Genomic DNA, 23,233 nt, shown 5'->3' on the forward strand with positions numbered 1-23,233 from the left:
GAGGGGAGCAGGAAGTAAGTGTGCATGGGGTTGGGGGCAGCTTCCGAGGCAGGGAGGGGCCTGTGGCCCTCTGCCTCCAGAATCTCTGAATAAGAGACCTTTGAGCTGCCTCAGTGAACTGCCCTTGGAGGAGGTGAGTGAACTCGCCCTGGTTAGCTTAGGGTTGGTGGGAGTTCAGAGGCTGCCTTGTTTTTTAAGTACCTCTGATGCAGGAAATATTTAAATAGGGGAGGGGATACAGCCTTTTATTCTGCCTCTAGACAAAAGACTTCAGATAACAAAGTCTAGTTGATAAAATGGATATGAAACTCCTGGTAGTATAATTAATTTATCAGTAAGTATGACTGACTCTGGGTTTCATGGAGAGAAGACATTTATCCTAAGACTTGCTATTTAGGGCATCTGCCACTACAGTCCCACAGACATTCTAAGGACAGTAGGACAAAGGTGTATAATTGTCAGTTCAAAATGTTTGTTGCAGAATTAAGTTATTCACTGTAAGTAGCCAAGAATATTAGAGCAATTTCTTGAATTTGAAATGTGGCTTTTTGAGACTGAGGAGCTGCATTTTAATGTTACTTACTTTCAGTGAAATTCAAGTAGCCTGTGTGGCTAGCAGCTACTGGTTGAGACTGCATAGCTCCGGAGCCTGTCTGCTCACTGAGTGACCCGTATGGTGGGTGTTACCTCACTGTTCCGAGTCCTCTCTCTTCTCCCCTCCTCCCCACTTCTTTTTAGTCGAATTTTATTGGGTGGTTGTTGGAACCCTGTAGTAATGGAGAACAGTTTAGTTAAATACGTACACATACAAACATTAAGTAACAGTCCATTGACTTTGAGGTAGGGCAGAGACACGGGACAAACGTCAGGATTAATTTTTCCTGTGTATGATAAAATGAAGAACAGGAGGGACTCTATTTTAAGGCTAAGATTCCATTTTAAAAACCGGGAGTTAGGAGGTGAGAGATTCCTAACACACTTTGTGGTAATCAGCCAATAACCTACCCTATCTTAAGGCAGGGCAGGTAGTCCTAAATGATACGCTTCCACTGCTTGAGTGTCACCGTTATCTTGGAAAACAGGATCAAGAAATTCCTGGTGTCAAGTTTACCTTACAAAATACCCAGAGGACTGACTGTGGACGATCATATAGCGTCTCTCGCCAGAGATGGACATCATGAGACCACAAGTCAAGCCTACATGCACCCCCATGCCCCCGCCCCTACCCCCACCTCCCCTTTGCCCCATTTTTGAAAGCCTTAAAAGACGGAATCCGAAGCCCTCGAGCGCACTTCCTCTCTGAGGTTGCCCGCACTACCCCTTCTCTGAGTGTATACTTGGCCTTAAATAAAGCTTCTCGCTGCTAAACTTACTGCATTTTCAAGCCTCTTGGGAGGTTATTATTAAGACCCCTTTTCCCAGTGGTAAGACTACCCTGTTTCATTCAGTTTTCTAGATTCTCTCTTTTCTACTTCAGACAAGTAGGGAAGGGCTACTGAGATCTCTGATTTGGGTTTGCAGGTTCCCACCACCTGGGTGACCCCAACAGGACTGCCACTGTACCATCATGCCCTTTAGTAGCCTGCCCGGAAATCTCCTTTCTTTGCCTTTGAGAAGTTCTCAGAACATAATCTCACTCCAACCAGTCCCTGAGGCTCCCCCGAGTCCTGGGGTGGTCTTAGGGGCTTAGTTCCCGTGCTGTGCAGATTGAAACGGGCACTGGATGCCAGGTGGCCCTGGGCCCCAGAGTTGGGAAGAGGTTTGCCCTGTGCTGAGCAGCAGTTCGGTGGGCTTCCCTTTCACTGTTCTTTTTGCTCTGTGCCGCCCGAACGATGCTACTGTTCGCGGCTGCTCTTGCTTTAATGAGTTCCTTCTTTAGCTTCACTCATCGGACCTGGTCAAGATTTCTTTCTCATCAGAGTCAAGAATCCTCCCGTCTGGCTCGAGGTTTTATCCATTGTGCAGGGAGAGACCTCCTAGACGCAGCCACCTGACAATAATTTCATGATCCATTCTGTTTTATTGAAAGATTTTTGTCTTTCACAGTTTTGACTGTTGGCCCTTTAAATAACTCTTTGAGTTTTTGTGAGGAACAGTTAAATGGAACCTGTTACAGTTAATGTCTTGGATCAGGAGTGGGCGAACTGCTGCCGCCTGTTCATGTATGCAAGCTAAAAATGGTTTTCACGTTCTTTAATGGTCGGGAAAAATTCAAAGGAATAATAGTATTTCATGACATGTAAAATGTATATGAAATTCAAATTTCAGTGCCCATAAATCCAGTTTCATTGGAACACAGCTGCCCTCATTTGTTCACGTACCGTCTGTGACTGGTTTTGTCTTACAAAGGAAGACAAGTATTGGTAACAGAGACGATGTGGCCTGTAAAGCTGAAAATATTTGCCATCTGGCCCTTCACTTTCAGAAGAAGCTTACTCACCCCTCTTGGATTTTTAAAGGCCTTTATGCAGAAATTACAAACTTATTAGACCCACTAGACCCTTTGTATTTGATAGAAAGTTTGAGAGTAAAGGATAATCATTTGGATAGAAGCTCAGTTGTTTAGATTTTGAATAATGCATCTATTGGGAAAGGAATTTGTGAATAAATGAATAAAAGTTATAGTACTACAGTACTGCACAGTACTGCAGGGTATTTTTAATTTTTGAGGAAACAGTGATATGCAGTATTTCCTGGACACTGCACAAAATCCTTGTTCAAGGTAGTTCACCATTTCTTGATTAGATCAACACTGCATTTCTTTTAATGATGTTACATCTTTGTGAAGGCAGGTTTTTGGGGGTTGCTGTGCTAAAAATTTATCAACTGCCACATCAGAATCAGTGGGTGACAGGAAACGCACTGACCGCATCCAGTGTGATTCCCAGGCTCTAGGCAGTGCTTTAGAGGGGTTCACATCCTCACAAATAATTATGGTTATTTGAGAATGAACAAAAACATTTTTGCCTTCAACTGATTATCTTTTCAAATGGTTAATAAGTTATTAGGATACAAATGCTTTTTAAGTTGTTTGGACCTAATAATTCAATAAATGCTATTTCTTTTGACCTTGGGGCACCGGGAAAAAGTTACTGCAATACTGAGGGTGCTGTGAACCAAAATTTGGAAACCCTTGGATACAGAGCACCATGTGACAGTGCTTAAGGACAAATATTCCCAGATAAACCAGGCAGAAATGTCATTGAAGATTATCTTCAAGACAGCAAACAAACTGAAAGCCGGGAGCCCCCACCACCCACCGCTGTTGTCTGAGATGTTAATCTTGAGCTCTTTCAGAGATATAACAAGGTTGAACAAAGAATAGCTTTAGTTTTCTAATCTAAATTAAAATGCAGAAGATGCAGTTAAGCATACTAGATTATACTTTGAATTTTATTTGAGAGCTCAGTAACTCTGTGTCAGTTTATTAGATTCTGTTAACAGACATTGCCAGGTAGTCTTGCCTGGAAGTTTCTAAGGAGGAATACAAGTACTGTAAGGTATGATATTCTGAGGATCTCCCTAGATCCAGTTTTAGCCGTATTGCTGGTAGCATACTTAGGTTCAGCACGAATTAAAAGAGTAGTGTATGTTTGTCTCTGACCAGTAACAATATGAAACTGTCATCCTGTTAACAACACATTATATCTAAACCAGGATCTGAATGGTAGTCTTGCTTAGGCAACGTGAACATGCTAATTTTTTTGGTAGATTTAGATTTCTTTCAAGCATAATTCTTTGTTTTCTTGCTCATTTTGTCCTTACAGCAGTGGTTCATTACTTAGAAGCCATGGTACTCATTGCTGAATATTATGAAATGCTGAGATACAATTATTTCTTTCCTGTGCGTTAGGAACAGTTGGTTAGCAGGACACATGACCATTATATGTGCAGTGTAAATCACAACCACAAGCTCACTGCCCTTTGCAGGAGACTGCAGGGTGGGAGAGCGCTGCCAAATGACGCAGTGTTGAGGGGGGCACGGGGAGCACAGTGCAGCACAGGGAAGACAAGTAGTGACTCTACAGCGTCTTCCTTCACTGATGGACAGTGACTGTAATGGGTATGTGGTGGGGACTTGATGATGGGGGGAATCTAGTAACCACAGTGTTGCTCATGTGACTGTATATTAAAGATAACAAAATTTAAAAATAACACACACAAAAAACCAAATTACACAGTGTGGTTAATGCCCAGCTCTGCCTTTTGCCCATTGTTCCTTCGAGCCCACTCCTTTGTTCCTTTGCTCACTGATTTTTTTTTTTCCTCTGGTAATTTACTATATGTGTTTCTAGGACCCAAAGGGTTAAGGAAATTTGTGGTCAAAAATCTTAAACTGATTAGCCAAAGCAATCCTGAGAAGGAAGAATAAAGTATGGGGGATTATGCTCCCCAACTTCAAGCTCTACTACAAAGCCACAGTAATCAAGACAATTTGGTACTGGCACAAGAACAGAGCCACAGACCAGTGGAACAGACTAGAGAACCCAGATATAAACCCAAGCATATATGGTCAATTAATATACAATAAAGGAGCCATGGGTAAACAAGGGGGAAATGACAGCCTCCAACAACTGATGTTGACAACTGGACAGCTACATGCAAGAGAATGAAACTGGATCACTGTCTAACCCCGTACACAAAAGTAAACTTAAAATGGATCAAAGACCTGAATATAATTCATGAAACCATTAAACTCTTAGAAAAAAACATAGGCAAAACTCTCTTGAATATAAACACGAGCAACTTTTTCCTGAATGCATCTCCTCAGGCAAGGGAAGCAAAATAAAAAATGAACAAATGGGACTACATCAAGCTTAAAAGCTTCTGTACAGCAAAGGATACCATCAGCAGAACAAAAGGCATCCTACAGTATGGGAGGATACATTTGTAAATGACATATCTGACAAAGGATTAACATCCAAAATATATAGAGAACTCACATGCCTCAACACCCAAAAAGCAAATAACCCTATTAAAAAATGGGTGGAGGATATGAACACTTCTCCAAAGAAGAAATTCAGATGGCCAACAGGTACATGAAAAGATGCTCCACATCACTAATCATCAGAGAAAATGCAAATTAAAACCACAATGAGATATCACCTCACATCAGTTAGGATCACCACCATCCAAAAGACAAACAACAACAAATGTTGGCAAGGATATGGGGAAAAGGGAACCCTCCTACACTGCTGGTGGGAATGTAAATTAGTTCAGCCATTGTGGAAAGCAGTATGGAGGTTCCTCAAAAAACTAAAAATAGAAATTCCATTTGACCCAGGAATTTCACTCCTAGGAATTTTCCCTAAGAATGCAGGATCCTAGTTTTAAAAAGACATATGCACCCCTATGTTTATCTCAGCACTATTTAGAGTAGGCAAGAAATGGAAGCAACCTAAGTGTCCATCAGTAGATGAATGTATAAAGAAGATGTGGTACATACACACAATGGAATATTATTCAGCCATAAGAAGAAAACAAATCCTACCATTTGCAACAACATGGATGGAGCTAGAGGGTATTATGCTCAGTGAAATAAGCCAGGCAGAGAAAGACACGTACCAAATGATTTCACTCATCTGTGGAGTATAAGAACAAAGAAAAAAACAGCAGCAGACTCACAGAACCCAGGAATGGACTAACAGTTACCAAAGGGAAAGGGACTGGGGGGGATGGGTGGGAAGGGAGGGATAAGGGGAATAAAGGGCATTACTATTAGCACACATTACATAGGGGGGTGGTGCACGGGGAAGGCAGTATAGCACAGAGAAGACAAGTAGTGACTCTATAGCATCTTACTATGCTGATAGACAGTGACTATAATGGAGTATGGGGTGGGGACTTGATAAGAGGGGGAATCTAGTAACCACAGTGTTGCTCATGTGATGGTATATTAATGATATCAAAATTTAAAAAATGAAAAAGAATCTTAAAATGGATAGAACTGCATTTAGTACCAATTTGTGTTGCTCTAATTTAGGAGGTGACCATTGTCAGTAATTTGGGTTCAGAGCACTTCCATCCCACCTTTCATTCAGATTCACAAGAACACTGCCTTTTGGAATAGAGTCAAGTACAGTTTGGGTCTTGCCTGAATTTGAAGAATTCAGAAAACCCCTGCTACCATGTTTTGTATTTTTTGTTTTTTTTGACAGTATTTAAAAATAACAGTATGGACAAATCAGATTATAGTGACTTTTATGTGAAGTTAAAACCTTAACATATGAAGTCTTTACATTTTGTGGGTATTTTTACGAGGTCGTTTAGAATTGTGTCACTGTTGCCTGCTAATAGTCATCTGAAGGTCAGTTAAAGGGCAGGTGGTAAAGTTGCACACCCATACAGGCTGGAGGCAGAGTGCACAGATGGCCCCTGGATGTGGCGACTTTTCTTTGATGCAGGTGCAGCCCCAGTGGGCACAAATGCTCTGAGTCCGTGTGCTGTTTCCTAAAGGAAAACATGGGTTTTAGAAGAAGTTCTGAAGTTTCTTCTGTCTTTTTAACAAAAATACTTCATGTTGAGAACTCTTGGAGCAAAGGACTGGATATCTGAATGAAAGAAACTGTGAGATATTGATACAGAATTCCTCCCGGTTCTTACCAGTGTTTGCCCACTCCCTCTTGTGTTGTGTGGAATGATATGTATTGAAATGGCTCCTTTATCAAAAGTAAATATTGGCTGGCTATATCATTTTGTGGTAGCTGAGAGCGGATGCTGGGAGAGAAAGATGGTAAAAAGAATGTGTTCCTGATAAAAAAAAAAAAGTCTCAAGTATTTGGAATTGCAAACACTTGGTGCATGGTACATGAGTAACATGCTTACCATCTGTCCTCTCAGCTGTAACTGTGACTTGCACAATATTCATGATAATCATAATTTAATGAGAAGATTTTAGGAAAGAAATCAACCTCTTTACTGGGTGACCTTGCATTTGTCAAGATTCTCTTAGATGCCCTCTCCTTAGGGCTTACAGCACCATAGGGTGAGTGGACTCACATCTTTTCCAGACTAAATACTACCGCTGGAAAAAGTGTGTTATCAGGATCATCCAATTTGAGATTTTCTAAGATGAAATTCATAATTAAAATTTCAAATATGTTTGCTCTTAGAGGGAAATGACTTGGGGTCTATCAAATTCTTAACATATTCCTTTTTAGTTTCGTTTAATCATTATTATTTTCTTGTTTGATCTGATCGGTGGGTATTCAAGTCTCTTAAGACGTGAGCGTTCGTCTAGCCAAAGACTGGTGGCTGAGGGGGATGGCTGGTTTGAACAGAGCCCTTACACAGTGCGATCGTGCTAGTCACGTACCCTTGTCAGATGGCTTGTAATCTTGTCCTAGTTTTTGAAAGCAGCTAATGTGATTGGGTTGTTGATAAGTATTTGGGTGAATGAGGTATAACTAACTAGATGGTAAGTTTTCTCTAAAAGAGTTCAAATTTTCACCAGTTTTAGTTCTATTTTACTAAGCTTTATTATTCACAAATAGCATGTAATTTGGAACCTTGCTTTGCTAGTGGACTAAAAAGAAATAAGTTTTCTTAGTGGTAGTAGAGGAGAGATGCAAGAGCTTACAAAGGACTGGTTTGTGGTAAAATGCAGTGTCAGGCCGGTTCCCTGGGTAGTTGTCACTCTTAATATCTAGGATTAGTTTAGTTGTGTATATGCTTTTGAGTTTCAGCAGCATACCGTGGTGCTTGAGGCTCTTCATGGAGTGGCCTCTTGCCTTGAACCAGCTTCTGGTAAACTGACATTCTGTAATGAGGTCGTAAACAGAGGGACTCTGAGGTTGGTCCATGCTTTGCTCCCTTTTGGGTTTGCCCGTGTTCCTCCCAGCAGGAGTGCTCCCTTCTCCCAGGGTTACTTCTCTAAGCAGCTGCTCTTCAGGACCCTGTGCAGACATACTTCCCCAGCAAAGCCTTCTGTAACCACTGCCCTGCAGTCACCACAGTGTTATTATCTTAAGCAGTGTTATTGTCAGTATAGTTTACTGGATGTTTATCACCTCCTCCCTCTGTCTTTTCTGTTGTCATATATAGTTACGTCTCACCTCTAAATCTATTCCTGTGTCTTCCACTTATTTGTCTTCTGTAGATCTTAGCACAGTGCCTGTTTACCGTAGGCCCTCTGTATATATCTGGTATTGTGGTAGTCAGTGAATTATAGAATTATAACTTGGGGAGACTTGGGTCAACTGGACATATTTTCTTGATATGCTGTTTGAGCCCCAGCAACTTTAAGAGAAACTTAAGCCATAGTGTTTTCCCTTGCTGAGTGTTTCCAGGGTAAAACCAGATCCGCTTTTTAGTTTGATGGTCGTGTCTTGTGCCGTAGAATACCCAAGTTGTTGTAAGGAAACCAGCTGGCTTAGCTTCTTGGCTAAATTGGGTATGAACGTAATTCAGTTTAAAGGTAGGCTCTTTAAGTGACATTTCTTTTAGATGGGTTTTCTTGGAAGAATGCAGTGTTAAGCTCAGTAATTCTCAAGTTGAAATGTCTTCACTAAAACGTGGTTTTCATTAGCACAGAACAAGTTTTTAATACCTCAGAATTGCATTCAAAGTTTGGTTAAAAACTGAAAGAAGTATTGCCAAGCTCCCAAACTGTAGGCTCAGAAATCCCTTTTGGAAGAGGAAGAGTGGGTGTAGGAAGGTAGGAGGAAGCCAGGTTACTCGGAAGGCAGCTTACCTCTCGGGCAAATGTGCGAGGCCCTGGCTGTGTTTTTTATCATTGAAACAATTGCTCTGTTAAACAAAAAGTAAGCAGATGACTACAATAGCTATTTCTCTTACAAAAATAATTTTTTCTTTTAAGAGGAGATACCAAAGAACATTTCTCCCTCTCAGCAGAAATTCCTTCTGGAGGAATTAATTATGTTCAGCCCTTTCTTGATTTTTGTATTTGATAAATGTTGAGTGTGATTGGTTGGAGGCGATAATATTGCAGGTAGCTTGTGGAAAAGTAAGAAGACATTTGGAAATTGCTGTAGCCCTTCTGACACAGGATGTGAAGCTGGTGGGAACAGGGATGTGGGCTCTTCCTCTCTCCTCGCATGGAGATTCCTCGTGCAGAGAGAGACGGAACGCCTGTGTGGTGGGCTCTTTGGCCCAAGCAGGGTTTTAGAGATAGGGAAACTTCCCATAAGGATCCAGATGGCTAAACTCGAAATGGATCAAAGACCTGAATGTAAGTCACGAAACCATAAAACTCTTAGAAGAAAACATAGGCAAAACTCTCTTGAATATAAACATGAGCAACTTCTTCATGAACATATCTCCCCGGGCAAGGGAAACAAAAGCAAAGATGAACAAGTGGGACTATATCAAGCTGAAAAGCTTCTGTACAGCAAAGGACACCATCAATAGAACAAAAAGACATCCTACAGTGTGGGAGAATATATTCATAAATGACATATCTGATAAGGGGTTGACATTCAAAATTATATATAAAGAGCTCATGCGTCTCAACAAACAAAAAACAAATAATCCAATTAAAAATGGGCAGAGTAGCTGAACAGACACTTTTCTCCAAATAAGAAATTCAGATGGCCAACAGGCACATGAAAAGATGCTCCACATCACTAATCATCAGAGAAAATGCAAATAAAAACCACAATGAGATATCACCTCATACCAGTTAGGATGGCCACCATTCAAAAGACAAACAACAACAAATGTTGGCAAGGATGTGGGGAAAAGGGAACCCTCCTACACTGCTGGTGGGAATGTAAATTAGTTCAGCCATTGTGGAAAGCAGTATGGAGGTTCCTCAAAAAACTAAAAATAGAAATACCATTTGGCCCAGGAATTCTACTCCTAGGAATTTACCCTAAGAATGCAGGAGCCCAATTTCAAAAAGATATATGCACCTCTATGTTTATCTCAGCATTATTTAGAGTAGCCAAGAAATGGAAGCAACTTAAGTGTCCATCAGTAGATGAATGGATAAAGAGAATGTGGTGCATATACACAATGGAATATTATTCAGCCATAAGAAGAAAACAAATCCTACCATTTGCAACAACATGGATGGAACTAGAGGGTATTATGCTCAGTGAAATAAGCCAGGTGGAGAAAGACAACTACCAAATGATTTCACTCATCTGTGGAGTATAAGAACAAAGAAAAAAGTGAAGGAACAAAACAGCAGCAGACTCACAGAACCCAGAAATGGACTAACAGTTACCAAAGGGAAAGGAACTGGGGAGGATGGGTGGGAAGGGAGGGACAAGGGGAGTAAGGGGCATTTTCATTAGCACACGTAATGTAGCAGGGGAGGCACGGGGAAGGCAGTACAGCACAGGGAAGACAAGTAGTGACTCTATAGCATCTTACTATGCTGATAGACAGTGACTATAATGGGGTATGGGGTGGGGACTTGATAATGGGGGGAATCTAGTAACCACAGTGTTGCTTGTGTAATTGTATATTAATGATACCAAAAGAAAAGAAAATACAAATAACAACAACAACAACAAAAAGAATCCAGATGGCTGGCTTCTCTTGAAAACCAGAAACTTGAGCTCTGGGCCCGCAGCTGCTAAACAACTCGAACCAGGCAGAGGCCCCAGGGGAGGATGCAGACAGACCCCTGTTGAACTGCACACCTGGCTGGCCATCGTGGGCTAGAGCTTTGGGCAGACCTAAAATATGTATAAATCTTCATGTGTAAAATCTGACAATGCCATATTTAATCAGTTGGGTGCAAAAGCACTGTTATTTTAGGTGTGGACTTTTTCCCCCAAAGTTACCTTTCCATTAATATTTTTTCCCAACTTTTTATATTGAGAAATTTACATTTTAAAAAAAAGTTGATGAAGTGTAATGAACACCTGTGTACATTTTGAGCAGATAAATGAATACTTTGCCTTTATCTTTCACCCCTCCGTCATTTTTGCAGAACTATTGGAAAGTGAGCTGCTCAGGTCCTGACGCTTTTTCTAAACACTAAAGCATGTGTTGCCCAAGAATAAATATTCTCTTACGTACCTGTTATTGTTCTCACATCCAAGAAACTTAAAAATACTGCTAGAGTAATATTATTTAGAGTGAGTACATCCCATTTCCTTAAATATTCTTTATGACTGCCTTTATTCCAGTGACGAGCCAATGCAGCATCACATTTGATAGGCCTGTCTCTGAAACTGCCTTTATTCTAGACAGTTCCCTGCTCTTTGGTTCATCTTTCAAGATTGACATCGTTTCTTTTTTAAGAGTCCAGGCCGATTGTTTCTGTAGACTGTTTCATAATTCGGGTTTGTCTGAGTGTTTCCGCATCACGAGCTTCATGTTCACCACTTTGTGATGAGGGCGTACAGGTTGTGTGTGCTGACACTGCATCACTTCCAGCTGTTCCATTACTGGTCCCAGGTTCAGTCCTTTGCTTAAGGTGATGTCGGCTAGGTCTTCCCATTATAAAGGCCCCTTTGTCCCTTTGTAACTAGTAATCTGCGGCATGGTACTTGGAGACGGTGATATCTCTCCCAGAACTACGTTTCAGTAGCATCTGTTAATGGTCCTTGCCTGAGTCGGCCATTGTAAATTGGTGATTGCAGTGGTAAATTTGCTAATTCTGTTGTCCCTTCTCATGGTTATTAGGTGATATTTTCTGTAAAAATTCCTCACCATTTTTTTTTTTTTGAGTAACACGATAATGGTTTACCGTCTTTGCTCATATTTTCCCAGAATTGATTGACAAGTAGAACCCCTCCAGGCAGGTTCCTGTGTCCTTTTGACATGTCCCCATTAGTCATTGATTTCTGGTAAGAAATGCTTCTGGCTCACTTTGACCTTGCCTTGCTCCAGACTTGTAATCGGCCATTTCTCCAAGGAGCATGGGTTCCTTTTTATTAAGGAATGGTATTTAGAAACCAAGGTCTGGATGCCAAGTCTGCTCATTGCTACTGAGGTGTCATTGCTTCTAGGCCCATCCTACAGATAGAGCCAGAACATACATTAATATTTTTAATAAAATTGGAATGCTTCTATTTTTTTTTAGAGGGTATAGAAACTTAAGGAGCTGTAGTTCATGTTGAAATACCAGGGCACTAGTATCTCTAAGCAATTTCAGAGACCAAAATCATGTCGGCTTTTTGCAGTCTTCCTTTGTCATAACCCTCGAGAAAAGTTAGGGTTTTCTCTGCTAGCAGTATGCAGCATCCATGACCTTACATACCTCGGGAAGACAGGCCAAGGTGAAACATTGGATTCATTGGTTTATTTAGTAAGCTTTTATTCTGTAACTCAGAAATGGTTATTGAACAGTGACTTTGTTTTAGGCATTGAATGAGGTACTTATTCTCCTGGGGATACGAAGAGAAATGGGAGCTGGTTTTTGCCGTGTGGCTGAGTGAGCATCTGGTGGCAGGGTGACGTGCATGGAGAGAGGAAGATAGGAGCTTCATAGCCACTTTTTACACTAGCAGAGCTTTGTTAAGGAGCCGATTCCCTGTGTCAGTTGTCATTAACGTGGATACCTTAAATGCCTTTTGGTTGGGACAAACTGAGGTGAAAGTGGATGTGCAAATGAATCTATGTAGATGGATAGCTTTTCAGGGAATGGGAAGTTTTTACCGTGTTTTGAATTCAAGGCTAGGCTATACAATTTAAGAGTCAGTGCAGACAGTTTTCAGTGTCAGTGTGTAGAACGAATTATATTTTTTTCTGGAGTCATTCATGTGTGCAGTGCTTACCATTAACAAATTTGAGGGCCTCACTGAGACTTAGCTGTGATATATGAGCAGTGGATAAACTTCTTAAATGTTGTTTACTATAAAATGCACTGAGGCAAATACTGTGTGATTTATCAAGATTATAGCAGTAATAGGACTCAGAATATGTTTGACTAGATAAATATGAAGAATATACTTTCAGCTCCCAAAGTAAGAACATTTAAAAAGCAAATATAATTGGTCACCATGTGGGGTTTGCCTCCCAGACCATCCAGTGAATGACTCTCGTGTGAATTTTCTGAAAAGGTGACCTTAGAGTTCCCTCCTTCCTCATTCCCCTGTGGAGCAGGTCAGCTCCAGGAGGTCAGGGCCTGCTGCTGTTTTTGGTCCCTGCTTCTGTTCTTGGTCCCCACTTCACCCTTCTGGCCTTGTCATAGTGCCACTGCAGACCACCACCTCCCTCTGGGATGCACCCTGAAGCTGCGTGGCTGGGTTCTTCCACCTCGAAATGCTCTCCCTTCATTGCTGGCTGTGATAGTCCTTCCCATGCTTTGAGGCCCAGTGTAAGTGCCTCTGCTGCCATGAAGCCTTCCCAGACTTCCTTCCTTCCAAGCCAGGTGTGCTCTCTTTCTCCCTAAGCCTTTCTGACACTTGCTTGTTGTTAGGACACTCTTGTGTATTTCCCTGACTCCCTTCCTGAACCCTCTGTTCCATCTTCCCCTCCCTTCCTTCATACCTCCTGCCCATATTGCTTAGCGTAGTACCTTATAATCTATCAGTAGCAGGTACACAGCAAGTATTTTCAGATTGCTGTAACCCTAGAGTGTTGTGGAGAGCAGATGAGACACGTACAGAATGGCTTCTGAGAATTACCTGGTATGGAACAGTAGTGAAAATCCTGGCTGGAAGCATTAATAGGTTGCTTTGGTGCTTTAAGGGCTCCTCCATGGCCGCTCTTGTGCTCTGCGTATTATGTCCATTTAAATGGTCAAACCTGTTCGTGGGGAAACTTTTCCATGAAAGGCAAGGTTTTTCAGTATGATGGTGCTCCAGAATGACTTCCTACCCTGTTAGAGCTCAAATCAGACCAGTCTGTGCCAGCTTCACATTTTCATTAATTCTTTTAACACCATAAATTTTGTCCTTAAACTTGCACTTGGTTGTGATTTATTTAAATGGGAACTCAGAGTTCCTCCCTTCCCCAATTTTTAATACAGCCTAATAGAGAAGTGATATCTTCACTCTCACAGGATCGTCATGTCACATACGTGCCCTCAGAGCGGGCATAGAGCTGCTGAGCCCCGCCTGGGCTTCCTTTTTCGGTTTCCTTCTTACAGCCCAGCACTTGCCATCCCATGTTCCATGGTCTCCTGTTCATGTGCACCTGTGAGCCATTGCCTAGCTTAGGTTTTGCTGTGAATTCAGCGATACCTTTAATTCAGTAATTTTCACAGATTGCTACAGAGTAAACTAAATCTGGTGTCTAAGTGCATTTTCTAAAAGTTGGGGATGAATTATATAGCAAGACTTTTTCTTTCTTTTTTAAGTGTTTTATTTTGAGGTAATTGTAGATTCACAATATATTAATAATACATTAGTCACAGGGAATAATACGGAGAGCTTCATGAACTCTGCCCCTGCTGGCCCAGTGGTAACATCTTGGGAAACTAGCCCATCAGCACCACCAGGGTGTAGACACTGGTGCAGTCAGGATGCAGAACGTCTCCCCGCATCCCGTTACCGTATCACAATCACACCACCTCCTTCCTGCCCCTGCCCTTTAATCTCTGGCAACCACTAATCCATTCTCCTTTCTGTGATTTTGTCATTTAAGCAGTTCAAAAATACTTTAAGTCCATGATCCATTTTGAGTTAACGTTTACATAGGTGTGGGGTTAAGCCGAGGCCCATCTTTTTGCCTGTGGATGTGCATTTTCTCCAGTAATATTTGTTGCAAGGCTGTCCTTCCTCCACTGAACTGCCTTTGCACTTTTGTCAGAAATCAGTTGGGCATGTTGCATCGACTAGTTTATGGTTCCCACCCTGTCCATTAGCTATGTGTCCATCCCTCTCCCAAGTCCCGCAGTCTGGATTAACTATATAGATAGCCTTAATGCCCAGTAGAGTGAGTCCTCCCAGTTTAGTCTTATTTCTTCTCAGAATTGTTTTAGTTATTTTAGTCCTCTTTTGCCTTTCCATATACATTTTAAAATAGTTGTGTCCATAGCTACAAAAAATTTTTTTTGCTGGGGTTTTGTTAGTAATTATGTTAAACTTATGTCCATGGGGGAGAACTGATATCTTCACTATGTTGAGTCTTCCAGTCCATGAGCATTAAAGGTCCTTTTCTTTTTAAATGAAAGCTTAAGATGTAAAGACGAAGATCACTGTGATGTAACATGGTGACATGTATTAAAAAGATGATTTTATTCTGGGGGGGATATCAATGACAAATGTTAGGTTGCATCTTTGATCAAATAGTCTTTTTAAAAATGCATTCACAGGCCTATGAAAGGAGGTTCCCTACGTGTCCTTTGATTCCGATGTTTGTGGACAGTGACACTGTGAATGAATTCAGGAGTGAGGATGGGGCCATCCATGTCATAGAGCGGCGCTGCAAACTGGACGTCGACGCGCCTAGACTGTTGAAAAAGGTGACGGACCCATCTCCCCCGCCCCTCCTACACATTCCTTAATGAAGTTGCGCTTAAAGCTTCTGTTGAAATTGGGTGTTATAACCCCTTTTCTCTTTCTTTTTTTTTAAAGATTGCAGGAGTTGATTATGTTTACTTTGTCCAGAAAAACTCCCTGAATTCTCGGGAACGCACTTTGCATATCGAGGCCCGTAATGAGACGTTTTCTAATCGGGTCATTATCAATGAACACTGCTGCTACACCGTGAGTAGTCTGGCCTTTAGCGGGAGGTGCAAGCAAGTGCTGACGTGGCTTCCCAGGGTTGTCTGGCCATTGCTTATGCAGTACATTTCTTTTTCTTAGAGGGCAGTTCTTCATCACCTGTTGTCACTCTTTTCCCATGAGCCAGTCAGCAGGGTAACAGGTGTGGTCTGCTGCAGAGGGGGTCACGTTATTGCAGCAGTTAAGGTAGCCACGTGATGCCTTGGTTTGCTTGTTGGTAGTACTTAGTGTGCTGCTCCCCTGCTAGCCCCTCTAACATTTAGGAATGCTTGGGGCAGGGCTGCAGGTACTGTCACCGCTAGATCAGAGCCGAGAGCATTTACTTGTCCTGCCATCTTCACTGCCTGCCACCTCTTTCAAGAACTTCTCTTGCCAGGTCGTAACCTGGTATGTATCCTGGTTATAACCAGACAATAACATGCCGGGTCTCTCTGCTCCTACCCTCACCCTCCTAGAGTATATCCTCAACACTGACAAAGGGATCCATTTAAAGTATGTCAGATCATATCATGGCAGACCTGTTCTGGGCCCCAAACCCTGCAGTGTCTCTACATTTCATTCAGACAAAAAGCCCAGAGACCTTAACAGTGGCTTAAAGGCCTGATGTCCTTCTTGGTCACACCTCTGCTGTCCTGCCTTCCTGTGTGCAGTGCTGTCCCTGATCATGGGGGTGCGCATCCCTGGAGCTCCTGCGTGCTCCATGTGCCCTCTCCACCCCCAGATCTCTGTGTGTTGCCTGACCTCTTCTCCTTCAGTCTACGCTCAGATCTCCCCCTCTTGATAGAGCCAGCCCTGAGCACCCCATTTAATTCTGCAACCTGCCCCCCATCCTTTTAACCCTGCTCCTACTTTTCTCTGCTGCTTTTATCTTCCAACAATGATGGAACTTCTTACCTGTGATATTTATGGCCCATGGTCTGCCTTCCCCTGCTAGATTGTAAGCCTCAGAAGGTAGGATCTTTGTTTGTTCATGCTGCTCAGTAGATAGGGTGAATGAATGAATGAACAAAGAATGAAAATGGAGCTCTCCTTTTTACAGTCATTCTTGGAATATTTTAGAAGTGTTACTTGGTTCTTTTCATGATTTTGAACCTCTTTGTAATTTTTCCATCTGCTACTTTCATGATGATGACATTATTAGTAAAATGAGTGTTTTCTTTCTGCTACCAGTTTGATTGAGGATCAGGCAAATGATATTCTCAGTTGTCAGTACAGGTAATGGGAATGTTTCCTCATTTTTCTGCAGGTTCACCCTGAAAATGAAGATTGGACATGTTTTGAACAGTCTGCAAGTTTAGATATTAAATCTTTCTTTGGTTTTGAAAGTACAGTGGAAAAAATTGCAATGAAACAATATACCAGCAACATTAAAAAAGTGAGTGTGTCTTGGGGTATTATGGACAAGAGCAGGCAGGAGTTTCTGAGCTGATCCAAGCTGGCAGTCTTTTCAGAAGGCTGGGAATGGGTTAGTCAGGCATCCCAGCCACTTGTTGAAGAGGAAACGCGTTGACATGTCCCCCTGCCTTACATCCCAGGGAGTGCGGAGCAGGGAAGGGGCTGTGAACAGTGCTGGTAGCCCCTGCGGCTCGGGAGAAGCGTGTGGCCCCTTGGCATGGCAGCTGTGCTGGAATGGCGGGGAAGGGCAAGGTGCCTGAGCGAGGAGCAGCCTGCTTGCAGCCCTGCCGCTGTACCGGCAGCAGCCCTTACTGGGCGATCTCTCAGGTCCCCGGGCCTGGACTGTTCACTTCCTCTTCTGTGGAAGGACTTTCCTTCTCATTTCTGTGCTGCCGCCCATTATTGTTGTGGAGTTTTGATTCTGAAATGTATCAGGCATGTGATTATGGGTGCTTTTTGAAGGCTTGTTTTATTTTCAGGGTATAGGAAAGAATTTGGATTGAGACACACAGCAAATATTGAGTGTAAGTGCGGTAACACCAGTGCTTTTAATTAGTCATATAAAAACTTTCCATCTCTTCAGATATCATTTCCTAGACCTTTGGAAAACAGGAAGTAAAGAATTATGAAAAACACACAAAGGCAGTTGATTTCTTTTTACTCATTATTCTATAGTAACTCAGTTTTTCTATTACCGGTTTTAAAAACTTGTGAGGGATGAATAATTTGAATGTTGAGTATATAGTAACCTTAAAATTGTTTTTGTTTTCAAGGGAAAAGAAATAATTGAATACTATCTCCGTCAGTTAGAAGAAGAAGGCATAACTTTTGTGCCCCGTTGGACTCCACCGACCACTGTGCCCTCTTCAGAGGCGTCCTCAAAGGGCAAGAAGCAAGCGGCCGCGTTGGCTCTCATCACCCCAGACGCTGCTGTGCAAGAAGGGCTGAGCGGGGAGGCCCTCGGCAGCCCCGGTGGGGCCCCTGAGCCTGCGGTGGGGCCCCCTGATGGTGGGTCTGAAAGATGCCTCATTATGAGAGCAAGACTAGTGAATTGCACGGGGTCTTTACCCGTCCGGCCACTCAGCCTGTTCTGGTTTCCCCAGGAAGTGTGTATATTACTTAGAGGCCAGTTTGATATCACTTGCTGCCCCTCCCCTCCAGCTTGTATAACAAATTCATTTGATCTTCTCCTTAGAATGAAGGAACTTAGAACTTATTTTAATGGGAAGAAGGGTTATATCAAGTTGTTGAGACCAGGAAATGTTTTTCCTTTATTTTAGCTGAATGATTACCTTACATTCTTTTTAGTTAATGTAACAACTAATCCTTTTCATACAATTATGTCATTGTCAGACACTTTTTATGCTTTCTATGTGTTAGATGCTGTTCTGGGCACTTTTCGAATGTCTACTCATTTAATAATGATCCCTTTTAGGTAGGAAATGCATATTACCCTCATTTTGTACATGAGTTTATGAAGCACGGAGAAACTCCATGCTTTGTGTGGAGGCACATAGCTCATAAACAGCAGTGCCTGGATGGGGCCCGGGGTCTGGCTCCAGAGCCTGCTCGGCAGCACCGTGCCTTGCTGCCTTCCATGCGTGTCACACAGGCACCCGCACCGCTTTCCTCTTTCCCACAGGAAAGCCCATTGTAAAACCAGAAAACGAGAAAATTCTACCACTAACAGGTTTTGTTAAACTATTGGTGTTCATCTTTCCATACGTTCCTCTCTGTAGCTGAACTATGCCACTTGTTAGCTTTCAACAGGTGGCAGGTGGTAGATAATGTAATTGATTTGGGGATACATTTTATTTTCCCACCTTGTGAATTTTTCTTTGCTATACTTATTTTGAAATTGCATTCTAGTTTGTAGTACCTTAAATCTAAAAAAAGGTTTATTGTATTATTGAACGTATAGCTCTATTCAAAGTAGGTGTAGATGTACTGCTTTTTTTTCATAGTTTTGTATCATGTAAGTCTTTTTTATGTAACTTTGAGCTGTAATGGTCATTAAATATCTGTGCCTTTTTTCTGTCAAGAATAGTATAGAGATTGTGTAAATAGAGGTGATTTGAGGGTGCTCAGGGAGTATAATTGAGCCAACAGGTTTACCTGTGGTTGGGCCGTGCTGTGCTTTAAAGACTGTCGTGAGCTCCTTCGGGAGGCTGGTTCACATCTGCCAGCCCTGGGGTTTCGTTCAGTTCTGAGGCCTTAGGACCACACATTAATCTCCCTGAGCACGAAGACGTTGGAAGCCTTCACGTTCCAGTGTCGTGTGTTGTAAATAATGTCATGTAACTTCTTTTCTAGACAAACTAGATGCAGACTACATCAAGAGATACCTGGGTGACTTGACTCCACTACAGGAGAGCTGCCTGATCCGGCTTCGCCAGTGGCTCCAGGAAACCCACAAGGGCAAAGTGAGGGTCGGCGCCCCGGGAGGAGTGGCCCTGCCCATGAGACCCCAGGCCCACTCCCTGCATGCTCCCCGGGGTGATGGTCCCCACTGCCACAGTGGGGCGTGTCCCTTCCATCCAGAGCCACTGAGTCTATGTCTGTGTGTGGCATCGAGTCCTTCGTGGCAAGTTATGGTGCCCTTCTGTGTAATTCGTTGGATTTTTCTAGATTTTACAGAGTGGTCTTGCTTGAAAACAATTAAATGTTACAAGCAGTATTATATTTCAAGTGTTCATACATTTTAATTTTCAGAAGATTTGGAAGGAGTTCACAGGTTATTGAGAGATTTAAAGTGTTTGAGCTTTGCCTCTGAGGTTTTTGGTAAAATTTTAGACTGATAAGGAGCCAGATTTTTCTAAGAAACCTCGTTCTGATGGACTAGCAGTGAGCAGAGCAGGTGGGTGTGTCTGGCGGGTTCCTGGCGCTGCTCAGCGTAGGGAAGCTAAGCGCTGCACTCAGTTGGTCTCTTCCTTCTAATTCTGTGCGTCTCGGTCACTCGAGCCCACATATCTGAGGACCATTTCCTGTCATCTATCAAGAACACAACCACTGTAATAATGGCACTTAACATGTACTACACTATCTTAAGATCTTTAATTAATCCTCCCAGCAGTCATAGGAAGTGGGCACTGCTGTCATCTCCCATTGCACCCATGAGGGACCTGAGGCACAGCTTGGAACTTGCTGTAGGGGCCAGGTTCTGAGGCCAGGCCATGTGGTGCTGGAACCCATGCCTGTCGCCACTTCCCTTTGATGGCAGCCCTTGCTGCAGGCAGGTGGTGTCAGCTCAGTGCCCCGAGCTATCTTCTCAGGAGTGGGGCTCCCCTTGCACCCACTCCTCGTCTCCTGTGTGCCTAAGTGAGAGTGCGGCCCTGGAGGAAGACAGCTGGTCTGAGGGAGATTCAGACATGGTCCTGGTCTTGTTTTTCCCTCAAGAAAGTTGACCTATTGATGGCCAAATGCAGAATCTAAAAGAAGGGTCCTGTGTTGGTAACACAACCACCACTGCTAAAACCTGTTTTTGTATTTTAACTTTTTATTTAAGTGTAATATAATAATTCATTGATTAGTTCCATGAATTGTAGCATTTGATATTTAAGAAATTATTTATTCCTTTTCTCTGCTTCGCTGAAACTGAAGTGGAATACTGTGAAGAATATTCAGTCTAATAATGCTGATTTTCTAAAGCATTAGGAGGTTTTCTGGTAATGGCTGACTTTAAACAATACAATAATGCAACCCATTATTGATAAGAAGTAGGAGTTTTAGAGTCTTATTCCCTTAGTGACTTGGTGTTCCCCCTTAGCAACTTTTAACATTGCTTACAAACATGTCTTTCTCTTAATAGATCCCAAAAGATGAGCATATTCTTCGGTTCTTACGAGCCCGGGACTTCAATATTGACAAAGCCAGAGAGATCATGTGTCAGTCTTTGACTTGGCGAAAGCAGCACCAGGTAGACTACATTCTTGATACCTGGACTCCTCCCCAGGTCCTTCAGGACTACTACGCAGGAGGCTGGCACCATCATGACAAAGGTACCGTGTGACCTGGGCATTCAGGACGTGCTTAGAGACCTCCTGCAGAATTAAGTGGGGCCTGTGAGCGCACCGTCCCTTCCGTCTCCCAGCCTGAACACGTCGGCGCCGTTTCACCACAGCCTCTGCTGCCCTCCTGCCCCCCTGGAAGCGCCCCATAGAGTAGCAGAGGAGGGCTTGAGGTGGCTTCTTCCTCACCGCCCACACTGCTCTGGGCAAGTTCATTCACTTCCTTTCTCAGTTAAAAAGAGTTTGTTTTGACTTAATTAAAACACTGACACTTTGAAGGCAGAGTTTTCCAGGAGCATAAAGGAACTTTTCCATGACCTAAACCCCTGCCGTATTTGTAAAAATGTATAGCCAGGTTTTCTACATCAAAACAGTGAAGAACTTCAGTTCTAACTTTCAAGAGTAAGCAAAACGTAAGTAAAGGACAGTGATACACCTAAAATGAAGAACGACCTAAGTGAGTGTGATTCGTCTGGGTTGTTTACTGTAACGCACCTTGCAGGGGGTCCTGCATTGCCAGAGGTGCCCGTGCTCACTGCTTCCTGGTGAAGAGTCTGGCAGAGTGGAATCACAAACAGAGGCCGTAGGGATCACTCTGGAATTCTCTCTTCCGCCTTTGAACAGGTCCTTTCAAAGCTGAATAGCTCTGATTTGTCTGTTTTCCTGACTTAATCTTGTTCTGTGTTTCCAGATTAATTGTAGCTTTATTAATTTTTACTGGAAGCATATGTTAATTTTGTTTTCTTACCCTAAAACGATTAAAAAATTTGGTAATAAGACATGAACAAATGTATGTTATTAAATGTTGGGAGAGAATTTTTATAAATCTTCCTTTTAACAAGATTTAGATACACAAAACCCATTTTGCAAGTAGGACAGACAGGTTTAGGCCCAGAGTATTCTGGGAGGTGAACTTTACCAGATGGTAAATACTAGGAAAATTTGGTCCCTATGTCAAGATGACAGCATTGATCCTCCAGTAACAACAAAAGACAAGTCTTGGTTGCCTTTCAGTAGTATACTCCATCTCTGTCCATTCTTCCACTCTCCTGTGGCACCGAGTGGTAGGAGTCTAGAAACTGCTGACCCTAGGGGTACACTTTGGTCCCCAAGATCTTCCATATGTGTAGTTGGCTCATAATGACAGGGAGTTTACATAATGAATTAGGTTCCTCTCAGGCTCCATGCATTAGATTTCAGGGTACAAAGAAGAGAGCCAGCACGTGCTCATTAGTGTGGACCTAAGGATTTCCAGAAAGCTCTCATTTATCTTGGTGAAGCTGGCTTTTAAAAAAGCTTGTCATTAACTTTTTGGTAACTTACAAAATGAAAAAAAAAAATGTTTTCCCTTAAGAAATAAAATTTTATAAGTGTTCTGTGTACACTAAAAAAGCATCCCTGTACTGTTGAAAGGCAGAGCTATGCTCAGCCTCTGGGTTGTTTAAGTGAGCAGGCTGAGGCCAGTGGTGACCACAGCCAGAGGCTGAGCTCTGCTCGTCCCAGGCAGAGCTGTCCCCAGGACTCTGCTAAGTGAGCTGCTCCTATAGTTGGCTTTTGATTTTTCTTTTGCAGTTTGGGGGGGAAGGTTGGTGGGGGCGCCTGTACAGAGAAACCAGCTGCTGCTTCTGAGCAGGAAAGAGCTTGCAGCACTTCCAGAGTAGGGGTGAGCACGTTTCCCCGTTCAGGTTTTTAGAGCTGTGTTCACACTGGGGCCCTGACGCCTTTCCTCCCCCTTTCCTGCAGATGGGCGGCCCCTCTATGTGCTCAGGCTGGGGCAGATGGACACCAAAGGCTTGGTGAGAGCCCTCGGCGAGGAAGCCCTGCTGAGATACGTAAGTGCTCACGCTGGGGGCGGGGTTTGGGGCGGCAATGTTACCTTCCGAGACAGATCACAGCATTTTCACGGGCCTCTGTTCATAGGTTCTCTCCATAAATGAAGAAGGGCTGAGACGATGTGAAGAAAATACAAAAGTCTTTGGTCGGCCTATCAGGTAGATGTGCGACTTTGTTTTTCCTTCTGGCTTTTGGAGAAAATGACTGAAATATTTCTAGTTCATAGCCAAAATCTCATTTGACTTTTAGAACCAAATCTAAATAGTTTACTGTTACTGTTCTAAAAGGTAGAAAATAGATAAATCTGTTCTGGGGTCAGTTGTGAGGGACAGTTGCTGGACTTCAGCGTCTCAGGCCCCAGGGAATCGCTGTCACCTTGATCCAAGGGTCAGCCTGGCTGCCCAGTTA

The 23,233-nt window shown here is 42.8% G+C and overlaps 1 protein-coding gene across 2 annotated transcripts in view; it reads left to right on the forward strand.

Annotated features, from left to right (window-relative positions):
• Positions 1–23,233, forward strand: part of SEC14L1 (SEC14 like lipid binding 1) — a 51,861-nt gene that overhangs the window by 18,699 nt on the left and 9,929 nt on the right. For both annotated transcript variants that reach the window (XM_036997050.2, XM_036997048.2), the window contains exons 4-11: positions 15,179–15,328; positions 15,441–15,572; positions 16,837–16,965; positions 17,759–17,993; positions 19,299–19,408; positions 20,794–20,983; positions 22,736–22,824; positions 22,913–22,983. In XM_036997050.2, coding sequence (XP_036852945.2) covers positions 15,179–15,328; positions 15,441–15,572; positions 16,837–16,965; positions 17,759–17,993; positions 19,299–19,408; positions 20,794–20,983; positions 22,736–22,824; positions 22,913–22,983 — 1,106 coding nt within the window. The remainder of the gene's footprint in view (positions 1–15,178; positions 15,329–15,440; positions 15,573–16,836; positions 16,966–17,758; positions 17,994–19,298; positions 19,409–20,793; positions 20,984–22,735; positions 22,825–22,912; positions 22,984–23,233) is intronic.

Source organism: Manis javanica, chromosome 4 (assembly GCF_040802235.1).
Source record: "Manis javanica isolate MJ-LG chromosome 4, MJ_LKY, whole genome shotgun sequence".
Classification (NCBI taxonomy): domain Eukaryota; kingdom Metazoa; phylum Chordata; class Mammalia; order Pholidota; family Manidae; genus Manis; species Manis javanica.